At 44.1% G+C, this 19,653-nt stretch overlaps 1 protein-coding gene across 3 annotated transcripts in view; it reads right to left on the reverse strand.

The window, feature by feature from the left end:
• Window positions 1-19,653, reverse strand: part of PBDC1 (polysaccharide biosynthesis domain containing 1) — a 725,752-nt gene that overhangs the window by 288,766 nt on the left and 417,333 nt on the right. For all 3 annotated transcript variants that reach the window (XM_044083395.1, XM_044083394.1, XM_044083393.1), the window contains exon 3: window positions 8,575-8,634. In XM_044083395.1, coding sequence (XP_043939330.1) covers window positions 8,575-8,634 — 60 coding nt within the window. The remainder of the gene's footprint in view (window positions 1-8,574; window positions 8,635-19,653) is intronic.

Genomic DNA, 19,653 nt, shown 5'->3' on the forward strand with positions numbered 1-19,653 from the left:
AGTTTTCATGCAGGCAAAAAGGTAAGTCAGTCTGGAGAGCAACACTAAATTTAAAAGGTTAAATACTTAAAAAAATACAAAAAAGGGGGAAATTATTATACTAATAAATAAAATGAGGCTTAGATCAGTAGTGCTGATGATGCTATAATTCTAACTAGTATAATAAAATATTACTTAAAAGCAAAACAAAAAAGGCACAGTTGTGCAAGCCCACTCACCACAACAGATGTTCAAACAGTAATCATTACATGTGGGAATTAGCCACAAATGGGTGTCCATGCTGGTCCCAATCGGAGAGCTCTACAGACATCCTAGCACTGGCTGGCTTCTCCAATGCAAGTATTCAGTCAATATCATCTTGATTTTTATTTTAGGTTAATAAATAACAATATACAGAAGACAGTCCCAGCAGACACCCCAACAAAGTTTAGGACTGGAGTTACAGGATAAGGATTTATATCTCTGGAGTACAGAAAGGGAAAAAACAAGGGATGGTGTACTTTGAAGATGAAGGTCTGGGAGAAGTGTGTGGTAAAAAGCTCTTTCCCCAATTCAGCAATTACAGAGAAAAGTGAAGAAAGAAGAAAAAGTACAGTTTTGTACCTACCATAAATGTAGACGTTCGAGTGTACACCCTGCTGCAGTCATCACACTTGGGTTATCCTGTAGTCAGGTGGTCCCGCAGTCGGCCATTCCAAAGTCTTGGTCCAGCGTCGGTTGCTGTCACCTCTTCCCTGACGTCAGTGCGCCAGGGGTATATATAATGCAACAGATGCCATTTTCTTCAGTTTTTCTTGCCCCAGATCTCAGGTGCCCCCAAAAAGGTGGTCAGTAATTAGTACCAAATTGAGTTAATTTTGCAAAAAATACAAAATCCCTCCAGCTATAAGCAAATATGTCAGGAAGGTATTGCAGAGATTTAGCCAGTTAGATCAGAGGGGATGGAGGGAGGGTAACCTGGACTGCAGCAGGGTGTACACTCGAACATCTACATTTATGGTAGATACAAAACTGTACTATGTTTGTGTTACCCTGCTGCAGTCATCACACTTGGGTTGAATCCCAAAGCTAAGAATGGGTGGAGGAGTCATAGAGGGTTAGAGGAGGCTAGAATGCCCTGCAGAACTGCAGTGGGGAAGCCCGCCCTAGTCTTAGAGTAAAGTGGTAAGTGATAGTCTTTGGTAAAGGTGTGTACTGAACTCCAAGTTGCAGCTTCCAAAATGTCCTTGGTTGGAACCCCCCTGAGGAAGGCTGTAGATGTAGCTGTTGCCCTGGTAGAGTGGGGCCTAATAGTAGCAGGAACTGGTTTTCAATGATGGTTATAGCAGAAACGAATACAATGTCCTATCCATTTGGAAATGGTTTGTTTTGATATAGCCTTCCCTTGTGAAGCTGTAGCATAGGATACAAAGAGCTGGTTAGATTTTCTGAAAGCCTTAGTTTTATCCAAGTAGTAACGAAGTTGCCTGTGAATGTCCAAGGAATGCAGGAGTCTCTCTCCTTTGTTCTGTGGATTCGGGAAAAAGGTGGGTAAGTGGATGGTTTGATTTAAAGCCACAGTGGAAACCACCTTAGGCATAAAGGAAGGATTAGTTCATAGAGAAACTCTGTCTTGATGAAAAATGAGGAAATGTTCCACTGCCATTAGTGCCTGCAGCTCTGAGACTCTTCTAGCTGAAGTTATTGCTAGCAGCAGGGCAGTCTTCCATGATGGGAACTGAAGATCTGCAGAGAAAGCTGGTTCAAAGGGAGGTAGAGTAAGTTTTTCCAGAACAAAATTGAGGTCCTATGTTGGTGTAGGTGCTCTCCTGGGGGGCCTAATGTTTTTTGCCCCTCTGAGGAACTGCCTTAGAAGTGGATGCGAAAATAAGGGTGCATCCATGTTCTAGTGGGCTGAAACAGCTGAAACATGGATTTTGATAGAAGAAAAAGTAAGTCCTTTGTGCAACATCTCAGTTAAATACTGTAGAATGTGAGGCATGTGAGGCTGAATTGTGTTTTGGCCTTTAGCTTGGTTCCAGGCAAAAAAGCTTTTCCATTTGTCCGAATAAGCCTTCCTGGTGCTTGGCCTCCTAGCTTCCAGAATAACATCCATAACTGCTTGGGAAAGAGGAGCTGGCTGGACGCTTAGGTGATTTGCCATGTAGCCAGATTTAAGGTTTTGAGCTGGCTGTGAAGAATCTGATTGTTTTGCTTTGTGAGCAAATGGGTAATTTGTGGTAAGATCCAAGGTGGACCCTGGGCCATATTCCTCAATAGTGGGGTACCAGTGCTGGCACGGCCAGTCTGGGGCTATGAGCATCAGTCGTGGTCTCTCCTTTCTGACTTTCAGAAGCACCTTTGTGAGGAGAGGCAATGGAGGGAAGGCATATGCTGTCAGGTTTTTCCAACTGAATGAGAGTGCGTCCACTTTCCAAGCTTGATGGTGAAGTGTCCTTGTACAAAATTTTGTTAGTTGATAGTTTTGAGGACTGGCAAACAGGTCTATGTCTGGAAGGCCCCATTTTTGAGTTATCATTGCAAATACTTGTGGATCCAGTTTCCACTCGTGGGGATCCATGATGTTTCTGCTGAGGTCGTCTGCCAATGTGTTCTTCTTTCCTGGCAGGAATTGAGCTTGTAACTGGACTTGGTAAGCCAGAGCTGTGTTCCACAAGGTCATTGCTTGCCTGCACAGAGGGTAGGAGTGTGCACCCCCTTGTTTATGTACCACATTACTGTGGTGTTGTCCGTCTTTATTGTAAGTTGTCCTGGATGTAATAGATTCTTGAAGGCTGTCAGAGCATTCTGTACAGCTAGCATCTCTTTTTGATTGATGCGCAGATTCCTTTGATCTGCAGTACATACGTCTTGAACGCACTGTCCTGCCATGTGTTCCCCCCAGGCGTAGTCTGATGCATCTGTTGTCATTGTTTGCCTGGTTGGGGGCAAGGTGAACGGCTGACCCTTGTTGAGGTGACATGACTGTGACCACCATAGAAACTCCTGTTGTAGGCAGGGAATGAGAGATATCATTGTGTCCAAGCTGTGGCTGTGTTGAGACCATACACTTTTTAGGTACCACTGCAATTTCCTCATATGCAGCTTTGCAAATGGTATTAGTAGTAAGCAAGATGCCATGAAGCCCAAGGCCTGCAGAATTTTTCTTGCAGTTAGTTGGGTCTTTGTTGCCATTGTTTTGAAATATTGAGTCAGTTGTAGTTGTTTGTCTGGCGTCAGATAAGCCTTCTGGGCCGTTGTATTCAAGCTGGCACCCAGGAATGTCATATTTTGTGAGGGTACTAGTTTTGACTTCTTTTCATTTACTGTGTACCCCAGGCAACTTAGTAGATGTTTTACAAAAGCCAGATGTTGTAAGAGAATTTCCTTGCTTTCTGCTTGGATGAGGCAATCGTCCAAGTATGGGTATATTTGAATTCCTCTTTGTCTGCAGTATGGAATTACTGGTGCCAGGCATTTTGTGAAGACTCTGGGTGCAGTAGATAAGCCAAAGGGCAGTGCAGAGAATTGGTAATGGGTTGAACCTGCAATGAAACTGAGGTATCTTCTGCAACTTTGTCTGATAGGGACATGCAGGTATGCCTCCTTCAGGTCCAACGTTACTAGCCATGCTTCCTTGCCCAACATGGGAAGAAGCTGCTGTAGTGTTAGCATCTTGAATTTGGGTACTTGTAAGAAGGTGTTTAGAATTGAAAGGTCCAGAATTGGTCTCCAGGCATTGTCCTTTCTGGGCACTAGAAAGAGTCTTGAGTAAAATCCTTGACCTTGCTCTCGAGTAGGTACCAGTTGAATGGCTCTCATGTCCATGAGAGCTGTAATTTGTTTTTGTGCCTCTGCCCATTGATTTTGTGGCAGGTTTGGCATTCCTCTTTTCATTGGCAAGGTGTGAAAATGGAATCTGTATCCTCGTAAAATTATGTCAAGGACCCATTTGTCCTTTGTGACAATGTGCCAGTTGTCTGAAAAAAGTGCGAGTTTTCCTCCCAAGGGGGCTGCCAAGAGAGTGTTGCTTGGCCAGATGAGGTGCAAGTTATTGAGTTTGCCTTCTGGTAGATTGGGACCTGTCTTCTCCTCCCTTCTGTGTTGCAGTGCCCCATTGGTGAGGTTTGTACTGGGCTTGTGGTTGTCCTCTGCCTCTTTGACGACTGTATTTACCCCTCTGTGGTCTGTCAGTAGCTGGAAAGGACCAATGTTTTGTTGGCCAGTTTCTGCTGAAGCGAGGGGGCTGTACCTATAGGAAATCTTTGAATGTCTGCATAGATTTTGCCTTATCCTCCATTTTCTTTAAGACTTCTTCTGCTTTAACTCCAAAAAGAACATCCTGCTGTAAGGGAGCATCTAGAAGCTTTGCTTTAACATGATCAGGCAGAGTTTGTTCCTTTAACCAAGCATGCCTACGTATAACAGACCCAGTGACAGCTGCTCTGCAGGAGGCCTCCAAAGAATCAAACCCACATTGTAAAGTATGTTTGCCCACCTGTTCAGTTGCATGCAACAGATCCTGCATTTCTTTCAATTCAGACTGTTGAGGGATAGTGCTCATTCTTTGCTTTAACTGAGAGATAAGAAATTGCTGATACTTTAGCATGTGAAATTGGCAATTTAGTGCCCTCATAGCTAGAGTGGCTGAGGTGTAAACCTTTTTCCCCCACCTGTCTAGTGTTCTGGAGTCCCTTTCAGAGGGTACTGGATTTTTAGCCATAGAAGCCTTAGCCCCTTTAGGACCCTGGGAGATAGTCTCTGGATCAGCAACAGGGCTTTTATAAAGAAATTTGTGGGTATCAGGCACTCTGTAGTATGTCTGGTTTGGCTGGAGCTGGAGGTAGAGAGTCTGGGTTCAAACTGGATTCTAAGTAAACATCATCCACAATGTCTAAAACTGGTGGGATGGCAAGTGGTCTGTGCTGGGGGAGTAAAAGGAACTCCCTGAGCTTTTTCTTAGAGTCAGAGTAGTCCTGACCTTCCCAGTGAAAATGTTCCCTCATAGTGTGTAAAGTTTCCCCAAAGGAGTAGTCTTCAGGAGGAGAAGCTGAAGGAATGGAATCCTCAGCATCACAATCTTCATAAGGGGAGAAGGAGAAATTTTGGTCCTCAGAGGAGTCTGAAGAAATGGACACTTGTTCAGAGGATGTATAATCTTCCTCTTGTCTAGGCCTTTTGTCAGGAGGAGGCTGGGAATCCCTGTTTAAAGAGATCAAATCTTCAGCCATTTTGAGCATCTGTTTCTTAGGCATGGGGCCTTGAACAGGGGACTGAAGTGCAGTTCTTTTAGGTTTAAAAGGAGTCTTTGTCTTAGGATACGTTTTAATGGTGAGCGTCGTCGGTCTGAAAACGCCTTCAGAAACCAAAGGTGTTTCTGCAGCACCGACATCTTTTTCAGCAATGTCGTCGGAAGGGCCTGAACAAAATGGCTGCGTCGGCCTGGTACTTTCCTCCAAAAGTTCCGAAGCCGTCTCGGGTTCCATATCTGCGGTAGTCAGGCGCTGCGTCGGAGCCTCACTAAAGCCCGGAGACCGGACCAGCCGAGGCCTCGGAATCTGGCTTAGGCCTGGGCTGCCTGTCCTTATCCTTGCGTTTTTTGTGCACGCCGGTAGTCGGTTGCTCCGACGGCATAGTGTAGTTAAATTTTCTACCAAAGTAGTGTCGTGCGAAATCAAAGCGTCTTTTTATAGTACCCTTATTAAACCTAGCACAAAAAAGACAACTAGTGACGTCGTGGTCTGGGCCTAGGCAAGGTATGCAATAAGAATGAAAATCCTTATGAGGTATTTGCTTCCCACAAGAAATACAATTGTTAACTTTTTCTGACATCGGTCTGAGGCAAGAAAAGGTTCCCCAACGGGGTACTTAGCTTTATAGAAGACTTTGGTCTGAAATTCGAGTTTGCCGACCGGCACTTGCGAACTGCTTCTGCTTCGGGTACCGCGGCAAGAAAGACTGGAGAAAATGGCGTCAGTTGCATTATATATATTCCTGGCGCACTGATGTCAGGGAAGAGGCGACAGCAAACGGCGCCGGACCAAACCTTTGGAATTCCGGCCAACTGCGGGACCGCCTGACGACAGGATAACCCAAGTGTGATGACTGCAGCAGGGTAACACGATGAAAATCAGGGGATGAAGGACAGGATCTGGTGTTAATAGAATGATCCCAATTAAAAAAACACTACCATTAGGGCAAATACACCCACAAATGTGTAATTTTTATTTTGTGTGGATTACTGTTAATGCAGTACTCATGACATTATCTAACAATGATTCTAAGGCAGTGCATGCAGAGGGAGGGATCTAGATATTAGTCCCTCCCCTCTGCCCAATCCATACTAGGGGACCTACAGCTTATAGCAATTCCTTCTACGTAGTTATGCCAAAACGGACATGCTTTTGAACTGGATGCCCAACTTATAATGCATAGAAACAATGTGAATAAAGACCAGAATGATGCCTCATAAATGCTTCCAGTAAAAGCCTGCTGAAGTAGCATCTCCTCTTGTACAATGAACTCTTCAGTGCCCCTGCAAGGAACCTCCCCATTCCTTTGATAATAGAACAGTGCAATTAGCCAGGTATTGGAGACTGCGTGCTTGTTGATCCAACCTACACTAAATCCCTGGGACAAATGACAAGACTAACTGGGAGAACCTTCAAAGAGAGCTACACAACTAGACATTGTGTTGAATAGAACTTTTATTTATTTATTTTTTTAATTTCAGTTATCAAGTTGGGTAAATTGAGTTTTTGGCTAGTAATTAGCTACATTAACTACATGGATGTTAGTGAAGAAAAAAATACAGTGAAAGTTAAGATAAAAATCAGCCAGAAAAGAAGAAAAATCTCTCAGCTAAAAGGAGATGTTTGAGATTTAGTACTGGTGATGCTTTTCAGTAGCTTTGAGGAAAAATAAATCAAATGCACTCAGAGCTGTTAAATACAAGTAATACACTAGATGAATATATAATAAAATCAAATGCAAAAATTCTGGAAACAATAAAAGAGGTGTTGAGTAGCTTATTCAGAGGAGTTGATAAAACTACAGAAATATGAAATGAAGGAAAGGCTGGCTGAATGCGTCTTCAAGAAAAATATTTCAAAAACTGTTCCAAGATAGAGCAAAGCACACAAAGTATACCTGAGATTTTCTGCTATACCAAAGAAACTGCAAGAAATAGACTGCATTCATTTTATGAAAGTACAAATAAACAACTGCACTAGTACTCCATGGCAGGATGGGCACACACTGCACGTATGTTCCAAATCTGGCCATTAGAAAACAGCCAAGACCTAAATTAGCTGCAGTTATACATGCAGAAAAAGCTGTTCCTAACAAAACCCAGCTTCTCATTCTTTTCACAGTAGCAAAGCCCACAGAAAGACTGTTGTCAGTGAAACATTTTCCACTGTTTCAAAGGAAAATGCCAGTGACAGGAAAAAATGAAACAAGCTCAGAACCTAACAATGGACTTGATCAGGAATATGGCCAGCAGCAAGCTAAAATTAGAGAATACATGAGAAATGTAAAACATCAACCTCATAAGATGTAATTTAGAAATGTTAACTGTGGTTCTGCAAACATACATGCCTGAAAAAGAATCAATGTTTGCTGACCATGTTAATCTGATGGAAGGATTCTGAAGCACAAATTTGACCTTATGCCATTATTCAACAAGACACTAAATGAACTGAAGTAACAGTTTTGTCCTTATTAATATCTGTATAAAAATCATGATTTCAATTTAATGTTATAATGTAAACCACTTTTCTATAGTATACTCTTAGCCATATTTCAAATGTGAAAAGGGGGAGTTTTATCAGTAACTTCTATATACATTAGTGACATTTTTAAGAATGAATTGTAATGCCTCCAGGTATCATTCAAAGTCATTCAGTCCCCTCTGGACATACCCCAATTCTTAGGATATAATGCAATGGTCTGGAAACAAGAACGCCAGCTTTGATGACACTGACAGAGATAAGTACCATTAAATCACTGACATATATGCCATTTGGGAGCATCTTTAAGAGTCTTAAGTGAAAGAGGCACAAATGTTGGATGTGTTTCAGGATATGGCTGTCACACTTGGAAGGAGAGACGGCAAAGGCCTGTTTTTCTATCTACTTATTTGCCTATACTTCTGTGCATCAAACATTGGTATTTTCCTGCAATGACCATTAACAAAAAATCCAACAGTGTAAATGAAGGGAAAACACTGGACAGTCTGATGTGAGTGGGCCATTTATCCTAGGTACAGGGGATGCTATTGCGTGTAAGGGGCTGCAGCTCTGCTAGACACAGTTACTGACAGTTTATAACTTGCAGAATTACAGGGGTGGCCTTATTACATACAAGCATGCCAGGTGTATACTCTACATAAAACTCAATGGGCCTGTTTGACACGAGTCAGATTACAAAAAAAGTTCACATCTGCACCATAATTCAGCTTTGCGCCTAATGACATTTCCAGAGTCTCAGACTACATCTCACAAGGCTAATAGTACTTCTGCTGCGTCAGTCTCAGTTCTAAACTGTTCACATGACATTAGTAATGATTCCAATAAATATCATATCAGTACTTACATTAAAATAAACTTCAGCATGCTGGTAAGCCTTCATTGCCCACATCATTTCAAGGTTTGGCTGGAAGAAAAAAAGAAAAAAAAAGATTAATTAAATGTAGTTTCGTTAATGGACACCATTACCCTTCCCCAGTACAGTCTTATTTTTGTTTTTCACCAAGACTTGGTAGTCATTTAGTGTTAAGATCAAATTAGCCCACTGAGAAAAATATGCACCGACTTTGCACAACTTCCTTAGCACAAAATCACTCCATCCAGCATCTATTAATGAACATACAAACAAGAGAGAGTAAACTGTGCACAAGAGCTAAGTAAAATAAAACCTTTTCAATTACGACTTGAGCCAAAAGCATCAACATCACTACAGTTTCCAGAGACAACACAGTAAAACAAAGCAGCATTACAATAACTAAACCTGTAATCAGTTTATATATAAAGTAGTCTTACATCTTGCTTTTTATATTAGGTGGGTTTCAAGTTGGGCCATGCAGCCAAGATACAGGATGCCATTAAATTCAATAAGGAAGCTGTCAAGTTTAATAGGTTCATAGGTTCATACTAGGCTATCTGCCCTAGGGCATTTATAAGCCTAGCCAGAGTGTGTTTGGCTTTCGCCACCCATTTTAAATTAATTTTGCTATGCCCTTTTTCAAGGTTAGTATAACTGTGCCTCTAACAGTGACACAGAAGTGATACCCAGGATAAACCTACGATCCCCCATCCACTCATCAAGATTCCTCTTGAAGAGAGTCAGTGAGGGACTCTGCCTAACCTGGACTGGGATTTTATTCCAGAGTGAAGGGAGCCTCTGGGTTATGAATCTGTCCCTCCAGCATGTCCTATTTATTTCAGTGCTGAGGTTCAAGCCTCTCGAGGGCGTAGCTCGATGGGATTTGGATTTTCTGAGGTGCAGCATGTCCATTAATTCCGGGTTGGACATGGCTTTATACGTCAGGCACAGATCGCCTCTGAGCAGGTGGTATGCCACTGAGTAGAGCTGGAGTTTCTTTAACCGGGCAGCATATGGCATCTGTTTGAGCACTTTGATCCTCTTGGTAAGGTACTTTTGGGGTCTTTCCAGTTGCTGCAGGTGTCTGGTAAGGTACATCCCAAAAGGGGCATTGTACTCAATTATGGGCCTGATAAGGGATGAGTAATCCCTTCATGATTAGGTGGGCTATATAAAATGTTTTTCTAACCACTTTGGCCACGTGGTTGTCAAATGAAAGACTGCTATCAACTTGGTCCCCAGATCCCTAATTACTTCTTCCATACTTAATGGATTACCACCTATGTGGTAATTTGTGGGAACTTTGTTTTTGCCAAAGGGGATGACGATACACTTTTTGGCGTTTAGCTCGAGGCCATGGCTCTGGCACCAGTTGTCTGTTTCTATGAGGCCCTTTTGGAGGATGCTTGTGTCGGCTGGAGAGTCGATTATAGCGCCCAGTTTGCAGTCATCTGCAAACTTGGTCAGCCACAGTCCTTCCGTGTTGGCCTGTACCTCCAAGAAATATATACCGAACAGGAGAGGTCCCAGGACTGAGCCTTGTGGGATGCCACTTGTAACTGGTTTGGAGTCTGACATGGCTCCAGCAATTCTAACCATGTGGGTTCTGTCCTTGAGCCAGTTTGCAACCCATCTAGTGACATAGGGGTTTATATTTAAGCTGGTGAGTTTATCTATAATGCCCGAGTGGAGTATTGTATCGAAGGCTTTTGCGAGGTCTAGGTAGGCTGCGTGGACCACCTTCCACTCGTCAATGGCCTTGGTGACTGTTTCAAAGAAATCAACCAGGTTTAAGAGGCAGGATCTGCCCTTAACAAAGCCGAACTGGGTAGGATCCAGTGTCTTTAGGTCCCCAATATCTTTTTTTATGAGGTCCATGATGATCCTTTCCATAGCTTTGCAGACCAAGCTAGTCAGGCTTATGGGGCAATAGTTTCCAGGATCCGTTGAGGCACCACCTTTGTGGAGAGGGACCACTGTTGCTGTACGCCACTCTTTGGGTACATATTCTGTGGTAAGGCTGAGATTGAACAGTAGTTTTATGTTTGGGTTTAGCGCTTCTTGGAGTTCATGTAGGATGCAGCGCGGGACACCGTGTGGTGCCATTGATCCTGTATTTTTTGCTTTAGAGAGGGCGGCTCTTACCTAAGCATCTGAGATGTCAGGGGGGCAGCACTCTGCTGGGATATATATTTGCCCTTTTGGTGGGGGGGGGGTGAGTTTGCGCTGAACCTGTCAGCTAGGATGTTGGCAATGTCTGTGGGTTCAGTGTATTTTTTGTCATTTTCGACTAATTCTGAGCATATCTGGGAATTCCCACCCAGGTTCCTAACATAACTAAAGAAAGCCTTGTGATTATCCTTAGTGTCCTGTGCAATTTTTCTCTCGAAGCTGGCCTTAGACGATTTTATGAGTAGCCGTAGTTTTTTGCTAACACTGATCAGAGATGCCTTCCCTTTTTGGGATTTTGCTCTATCATGTAGTAGCTTCCTCCTTCTATTGTATAGTTTGTTTATGGCTGAGGTCCACCAGACAGGACGTCTGCCTTTGGAGGATTGGGTCTTGGTTTTATTTGGGATTGCATGATCCATGCATTCCTGAAGGTGTTCATAGAATGCGTTTATAAAGGATTCTGCGGTCTGGGCCGTATTTTCCACAGGCCCGGGGGCTCTGAAGGATTCCACCTCGGTTTTGAGGAGTGTGAAATTTGCTTTAGAGAAGTTTTTCACTGTGGTTTTCTGGGCAGGGGGTGGGGTCGGATGTGAATATCCAGTGAGATTAGTTTATGGTCTGATCTTACCAGTGAGGGATACACTTTTGGTCTGGAGCAGAGAGTCCCCATGTTGGCGATGATCAGGTCCAGTATGTTTTCCCCTCTTGTGGGAGTGGTAACAAGTTGTTCCATAGCATTTGAGTTTATAAATTCTAGGAACCTTTGAGCTAGGGTGTTGGAGCTAGAGTAATGCTCCCAGTCTATGTTTGGGTAGTTGAAGTCGCCCAATATAATGGTGTTTGGAGAGACCTTCATATTTTCCAGTGTTCTCAGGAAGGTCGAGTGGGGTTCCTGGGTTTGGGAGGGTGGTCTATAGCAGGCTATAAACTGGAAGGCAGTTTTACCCAGTGTTAGTTGCACATAGATAGTCTCTGATGCTTCGTGCTGTGCCACCAACCTGGAGGTGTGGGTATCTTTGATGAATATTGATACTCCCCCTCCTTTTCTGGTTCGGTCCAAGTTTTGGGGCCGAAAAGCATGGTATGAGGTATAACCTGGTAGTGCTGGGGTGCTCTCGGGAGCCTTGAACCAGGTTTCTGTTACTGCACAGATATCGATGTTCTCCATGCTAAGGAGAGTTTCGAGTGCATGCATCTTGAGGTTTAGACTTCTGGCGTTGAGTAGCATTACTCTTAGTTTCTTATCCCTTGTGATACCTATGGAGGTGGGTTTGTCTTTTGAGCCTTGCCTAAAAAAGGCACTATGGGGTAGCAAGAGCCTTTGCCAATATCCGAAAGCCCAGGGGTGACAGGTGCAAGCTGTCCCTAGCGAAGCATCGTGGCTTGTCAAGCATGTCATCCCAGGCTGACAGACATTGGATCCCCTTTGAATGACACCAATACTTAAGCCAATTGTTGAAATTGATCATCTTGTCTTCATATTGTGGCATCATTCTTGGTGAGGGTAAGATGCTACTCAAGGTCAGGGTCATACCGGCCTGGGCCATATGCTCAGAGAGCTCCTCTATGTCTCTTTTCATGTAGTCCAGGGAGGAACATCTCAGGTTATTCACACCAGCATGGACAATGACTGAGTCATATTTGTACTTGCCTTGGAGTGACCTGAGTGCTTGTGTTATGTGGCGGATCCTAGCCCCCGACAGACAGCTCACCGTGACCTTCTCCTTGTTCAGCCTGGTGAGCGGGACGTCAGTGTGCCTGACGATATAGTCACCTATTACAAGTGTATCAGGTGTATTTAGCCTTAAGGGCTGTGACTGTTCGGCACACTGGCTTTGTGAGCTATGTGTTGCACGTGTTTTGTTTTGGTGTAGCGGTTGCTTGGGTGTCTGCTTTGGAGGTCTCTGCTGCTTAGGCAGATTTTTATTTAGAGCCTCTGAGTATGTTTTTGTGTGTTTATGTGTTTGGTTTGCTGTTGTGGTAGGTCTATGTGAGACTGGAATTGTAGTGAGTGTGGTTTCCTTCTCCTCCTGACAGGTTTCGCCAGTACTGAGTTGAGAGAGCTTAGCCTCCAGTTTGGCTATATGGTTGCATCTCTCACATGTGTTTGTATTTGTTGGGAGGAGGAGAGGGTTGTCTATGTACATGAGGCAGTTGTAACATTGCCTCAAGATTCCCAGATTGTTGTCTATGTACATGAGGCAGTTGTAACATTGCCTCAAGATTCCCAGATTCACCAGCTGGACCGGAGAGGAGATTGACAACTGACCTTTGGACATGCTAGAATAGTACTGGGAATTCCTTTATAATTGAAAAAAAAAGGGCCAATGGGGAACAAGGTACTCAAGGGGTGTTTGTGAGGGTGTAGTGCTTTTAATTTTTTAGTGCTGACTTATATAATTGCTTTAGTGAGCAAGTGCCAATTAACTTAAATGCAATGCGTTACAGGTAACTTAAATGCAAAAATGACAAACAGTAACTTTCTTTCAAGTGAAACAAGGAAATAAGTACAGCAAGCAATGCAGATGTCACTATGGATCCACAGAAGCGCTGAAAAGCCGCGTTTTAGGTGGAATTAGCGTTTCAGGGAAATGACAAGCAAACAAGCATACAAACAAAGCTAGATTCAGCAGGCCTGGACCTAGTCTATGCTACAGCAAACAAGGTGTACCAATTTCAGTAAGAAACAGTTCAAATATGCAGGCACTACAAGCCTTTAACCAGAAATTCCCAGCTCAGAAGGGCAGAGTCCAGCCTCTCCTCCCACAAGAGTGCAGACCACGAACCTTCTTAATGTAAAATAACTGGCCTGAAGCCCAAGTGCTTAAACCAGAACTAATAAACTTTTAGAATAACAGACACTGAGCCCTCAATCAGCAGTTCTCAACTTAGAAGGATGTAAGCTACCTGTCCTGCCACCACAGTGCAGGCCACAAACCTTCCTAATGTAAAACAACTGGTCTGAGCCCAAGTGCTTAATCCAAAAGACTTAGAATAATAGCTACACTTTAATCAAGTTACTACCAAGCAGTAATAAATACAATTGAATACTTTAAAGAATGCCTGGATTAGTGCTCAAGTTATACAAACAAAGCCAGATTCAGCAGGCCTGAATCTAGTCTATGCTACAGCAAACAAGGTGTACCAATTTAGTAAGAAACAGTTCAAATATGCAGGCGCTATAAGCCTTTAACCAGAAATTCCCAGCTCAGAAGGGCAGAGTTCAGCCTCTCCTCCCACAAGAGTGCAGACCACGAACCTTCTTAATGTAAAATAACTGGCCTGAAGCCCAAGTGCTTAAACCAGAACTAATAAACTTTTAGAATAACAGACACTGAGCCCTCAATCAGCAGTTCTCAACTTAGAAGGATGTAAGCTACCTGTCCTGCCACCACAGTGCAGGCCACAAACCTTCCTAATGTAAAACAACTGGTCTGAAGCCCAAGTGCTTAAACTAAAAGGCTTAGAGTGAGTTACACCAAGCAGTAATAAATACAACTGAGTACTTTTAAGATGACGCAAAAGCAAAATAAAGTAGGAAGAAACACAAATACAGTAAAAGCAGATAAAAAAAAAAAATTTGAGTGAGCAAATGAGATGGGCCCAGGAGGAGTATCCAAGTGCAAATTTACAAGAGGGGCGGGCAGTTTCAAAGCCACCAAGATTAACACCAACACAAAAACAGGGACGGTGGGCGGGAACCTACTGAAAAATAGAGTCACAGCTTCCAGCTAGATATTCCTCAATGCAACACAAACAAATTACTTTAAATCGTGTATTATTTGATAAAAGTGCAGATAAAAGTTACTTATCTTCACTTATGCGTTCAAGTTGATAGCATGCAGGTCTTAACCGGCCAAAGCTCACAGTTTAAATGTCAGAAACAGGCCCATACAGCCAACACAGAGAGGTGTATATTTATTTACATTATACTTGCTGGACAGAATGAGACAATGGGGCCAGTCTAGTCTGACTACAGAAGGCAGTCCATCCCACAGGTCCACATTTTATCAAAGCAGTAGTTGCAGTCCTTAGAATTTGGTGCCTTTGTTCTCTTCTACTTCTCTTTGTCCCTGCAGGTCAGCATGAATTGTTTACAGCCCTCTGATATGAGCCTGCACACCAGTTCATAGGTTCATACTAGGCTATCTGCCCGAGGGCATTTACAAGCCTAGCCCATAGTTTTGTGGCTTACGCCACCCCTTTAGTTTGGAGAAACTATGCCCATTATTTTGCTGTGCCTCTGTCGAGCAGTGACACTGAGGTAACCCCTGGGGTGTATCTGCGATCTCCCATCCATTGGTCAAGATTCCTCTTGAACAAGGCCAGCGAGGTGCTCTGCCTCACATATACCGGGATTTTGTTCCACAGCATAGGGAGTCTTTGGGTGATGAATCTATCCCTCCAGCACGTTCTTTTAATAACCGTGTCGAGGTTTAAGTCTCCCGTCCTTGTGGCTCTGAGGGATCTAGATTTTTTGAGATGAAGCATGTTCATCAAATCTGGGTTTGACATGGCCTTGTATGTCAGGCACAGGTCACCTCTGAGCAAGTGGTAAGCAACTGAATATAGCTGGAGTTCTTTCAGTCGGGAAGCATAAGACAGATTTTTGAGACCCTTTATCCTTTTGGTGAGGAACTTTTGTGGCCTCTCCAGCTGCTGCAAGTGTCGGGTCAGATACATTCCGAATGGGGCATTGTACTCAATCATTGGTCTGATGAGTGATGAGTATAGGGAGACTATGACCTCCCTTGATCTAGATGTGAATCCCTTCATGATAAGGTGGGCAATGTAGAAGGTTTTCCTAACTACTTTAGCAATATGAGTGTCGAATGAAAGGCTACTGTCAACCTGGGTCCCCAGGTCCCTGATAACTCCTTCTGTGATCAGTGGATTGCCACCTATATGGTAGCTAGGGGTAACCTTGTTTTTCCCGAAGGGTATGACTATGCATTTCTTGGCATTTAACTTTAGGCCATGGCTCTGGCACCAGTTATCCGTTTCTGAGAGACCCTTCTGAAGGATATCTGTGTCAGATGTGTTTTCGACTACGGCGCCCAGTTTGCAGTCATCTGCAAACTTTGTCAGCCATAACCCTCCTGTGTTTGCTTGTACTTCAGAAAAGTAGATGCCAAACAAGAGTGGGCCCAGGACCGAGCCCTGTGGGACACCACTTGTGACAGGCTTTGAGTCTGACATGGCGCCAGCAACTCTGACCCTGTGGGTTCTGTCACTCAGCCAGTTTGCAACCCATCTTGTAATGTATGGGTTTACATTTAAGTTGATGAGTTTTTCAATGATACCTGAGTGGGGTATTGTATCGAAAGCCTTCGCCAGGTCTAGGTAGGCTGTATGGACTGCCTTTCCCTCGTCAATGGCCTTGGTGACTGTTTCGAAGAAGTCAACCAAGTTTAAAAGGCATGATCTGCCTTTGACAAAGCCAAACTGGGTTGGATCCAAAGTCTGCAATTTCCCTATGTCTTTATTTATGAGATCCATTATGATCCTCTCCATGGCTTTGCAGATAAGGCTTGTCAAGCTAATGGGACGGTAATTTCCAGGGTCGGTGGAGGCACCGCCTTTATGAAGTGGGACCACAGTCGCTGTGCGCCACTCCCTGGGTATGTATCCGGAGGTGAGACTAAGATTAAACAGCTGTCCTAACTGTGGGTTTAAATCCTCGTTGAGTTCGTGGAGCACACAGCCGGGGACACCATCAGGTCCCATGGATGCTGTGTTCTTTGCCTTGGAAAGAGCAGTTCTCACCTGGGCGTTAGAGATGTTTGGGGGGCTACAATCATTTGGTATAGATATCTCTCCTTTTGGGGAAAAGTTTGCACTGAACCTGTCAGCCAGTATGTTGGCAATGTCTGTAGGATCAGTAATCTTCACATCATTTTGAACTAATTCTGAGCATATCTGGGAGTTTCCTCCTAGGTTTCTGGCATAGCTAAAGAATGCCTTATGGTTGTCTTTAGAGTCCTTAGCTATTTTTCTCTCAAAATTAGCTTTGGATGATTTTATGAGGGCTCTTAGCTTTTTACTTATAGTGATCAGCAGTGTCTTACCTTTTAAGGATTTTGCTCTATCTTGTAGTAGCTTTCTCCTTTTGTTGTATAGTTTGTTTATGGCTGGGGTCCACCAGACTGGACGCTTGCCTTTGGTACAAAGAGTCTTTGTTTTGCTTGGTATTGCCTGATCCATGCAGCCCTGCAGGTGCTGGTAGAAGGCATTTGTAAGTGATTCAGCGGTTTGAGTAATGTTTACCGCCGGCTCGGGGGCCTTAAAGGAGACCACACTAGTCTTTAGAAGTGTGAAGTCGGCTTTCGAGAAGTTCTTTACTGTGGTCTTTTTTATTTCGGGTGGGGACGGGATGAGGACCTCCAGCGAGATTAGTTTGTGATCTGATCTCACCAGTGAGGGGTATACTTCTGGTGTTGAACATTGTGCTCCCATGTTCGTGATGATGAGATCAAGTATGTTTTCTCCTCTTGTGGGGATGGTGACTAGTTGTTCCATGGCATTTGAGTTTATGAATTCCAGGAACTTTTGGGCTAGAGTGTTTGGGCTTGAGTAGTGTTCCCAGTCTATATTAGGGTAGTTGAAGTCACCTAGTATGATGGTGTTCGGAGATACAGTTATCCCCTCCAGTGTTTTCAGGAAGGCCATGTGAGGTTCCTGAGTTTGCGAGGGTGGCCTGTAACATGCTACAAATTGCAGAGCAGTCTTGCCTATGGTTAATTGCACCTGGATGGTTTCCGATGCATCGTGCGTTGCCGCCAATCTTGAGGTGTGGGTGTCCTTGATGAATATGGATACCCCCCCTTCTTTCTTGGTATTGTCCGGATTTTGGGGCTGGAACGCATGATATGAGGTAAAACCTGATAGTGCTGGGGTGCTCTCAGGAGCCTTGAACCAGGTTTCTGTCACAGCACAGACATCGATGTTCTCCATACTGAGAAGGGCCTCGAGTGCGTGCATCTTGAGGTTGAGACTTCTGGCATTGAGCAGCATTACCCTTAGGTTTTTTTCTTTGTTGTGTTCTAGGGTGGTAGGTTTAGAATTTGAGCCTTGCCTAAAAAGGCACTATGGGGGTGGCAAGAGCCTTTGCTGAAATCCGGAATCCCAGGGTGACAGGTGCAAGCCGTCCCTTGCGAGCAGCGTGGCTTGTCCAGCATGTCATCCCAGGCAGACAGACATTGGATCCCCTTTGAATGACACCAGAGTTTAAGCCAATTGTTAAAGCTGATCATCTTATCTCTGTATTGTGGCATCATTCTTGGTGAAGGTAGGATACTGCTCAAGGTCAGGGTCATACCTGCTTGGGCTACATAATCAGAGAGCTCCTCTATGTCTCTTTTCATGTAGTCCAAGGCGGTACGTCTCAGGTCATTTACACCAGCGTGGACAATGATTGAATCGTGCTTGTACCTGCTGTTGAGAGACCTGAGTGCTTGCGTTATGTGGCGGATTCTAGCGCCCGTCAGGCAGCTTACTGTGACCTTCTCCTTACTCAGTCTGGTGTGCGGGGCGTCAGTGTGTCTGACTATGGAGTCACCAATGACTAGTGTGTCTGGCATTGTGTTTGGCCTTAAGGGCTGTGACTGCTTGACACTCTGACTGTGTGGTCTATGTGTTGCAGGTGTTGTGTTCTGAGGTGGTAGTTGTTTGGGTGTCTGCTTTGGTGGCCTCTGCTGTTTTGGTAGATTTTTGATCAGAGCCTCCGAGTATGTCTGTGTGTTTATGTGTATGATTTGAGGTTGTGATGGTATTATGTGAGACTGGGTCTATAGTGTGTGTGGTTACCTTCTCCTCCTGTCTGGTCTTGCCAGTCCTATGTTGAGAGAGCTCAGCCTCCAGTTTGGCCGTATAGTTGCATCTCTCGCATGTATTTGTGTTTTGTGGGAGGAGGAGAGGGTTGTCTGTGTACATGAGGCAATTGTAACATTGCCTCAATATTCCCAGGTTCACCAGCTGAGCAGGAGAGGACAGTGTTTCCTCCATCTTTTCTTCTGCTGCTGTCAAATGAGAACTTCTCTAGCCTCCAGTCACAGCCCTCTCTCTCAGGTCAAAAATTCTATTAGCTTTCCTCAGGATGTCTTCCAGCAGCCAAATTTCCTTTCCTTACAAGAGTTCCAAAAGCGTACCCAGTACCTAATGTGTAGTCAGACCAAGGCCTTGTGGAATGAAAACATTACTGCTTTCTTTCTGTAGTCTATCCCCGTACTGATTCACCCCAATGTTCTGTTTCCAGTGCCTCCTATTGTGCTCCCAGTGGTCCAATCCTAGAGTAATCAGCACTTCCCAAATCCATTTGATGTTCTGTTGCAATCAGTTCCACTCTCTCTGCAAGACCATTTACACCAGGGTTGTTGTGGTGCATGTGCAGTACCTTGCATTTGTTTGCGCTGAACCCTCAACTGCCATCTTTCTGTCCATTTGTTTAGTCTACCCTAATCCTTCGCTAGTCACTTTCCCATCATTCTCTACTGCTGCATCAGTCTTTGCGTCATCAATAATGGAAAGGCTTGATACTATTTTCTGCACCCTTTGATATGTATGAAATACACACAATGAAGAGCATAAGACTTGGGGTAAATGCCCAAGGTACTTTGTTGGTAACGTTTCTAATTTCCGACATTGACCCTTTCACCATAACCCTCTGTGCCCTATTATTAAACCATACAGCTATCCAGTTCCATAGTACTGGTCCCACCTCAAAACCCTTTACCTCTCCAATCAGTCCCCTGTGCAGGACATTTGCAACCCAGCCATAACAATGTCACAGGCGTGAAAGACAGTTCCTTCTGCCCACAGAGCCATGTTAGTTGATTTACTGAATATTACTGCTCCCTAGAAATACCACCAGCCTTCCCCTCAGAATGCTCTTCAGGAGTT

The sequence above is a fragment of the Protopterus annectens genome, chromosome 9.part0 (genome assembly GCF_019279795.1).
Source record: "Protopterus annectens isolate FY-2018-M chromosome 9.part0, PAN1.0, whole genome shotgun sequence".
Classification (NCBI taxonomy): domain Eukaryota; kingdom Metazoa; phylum Chordata; order Ceratodontiformes; family Protopteridae; genus Protopterus; species Protopterus annectens.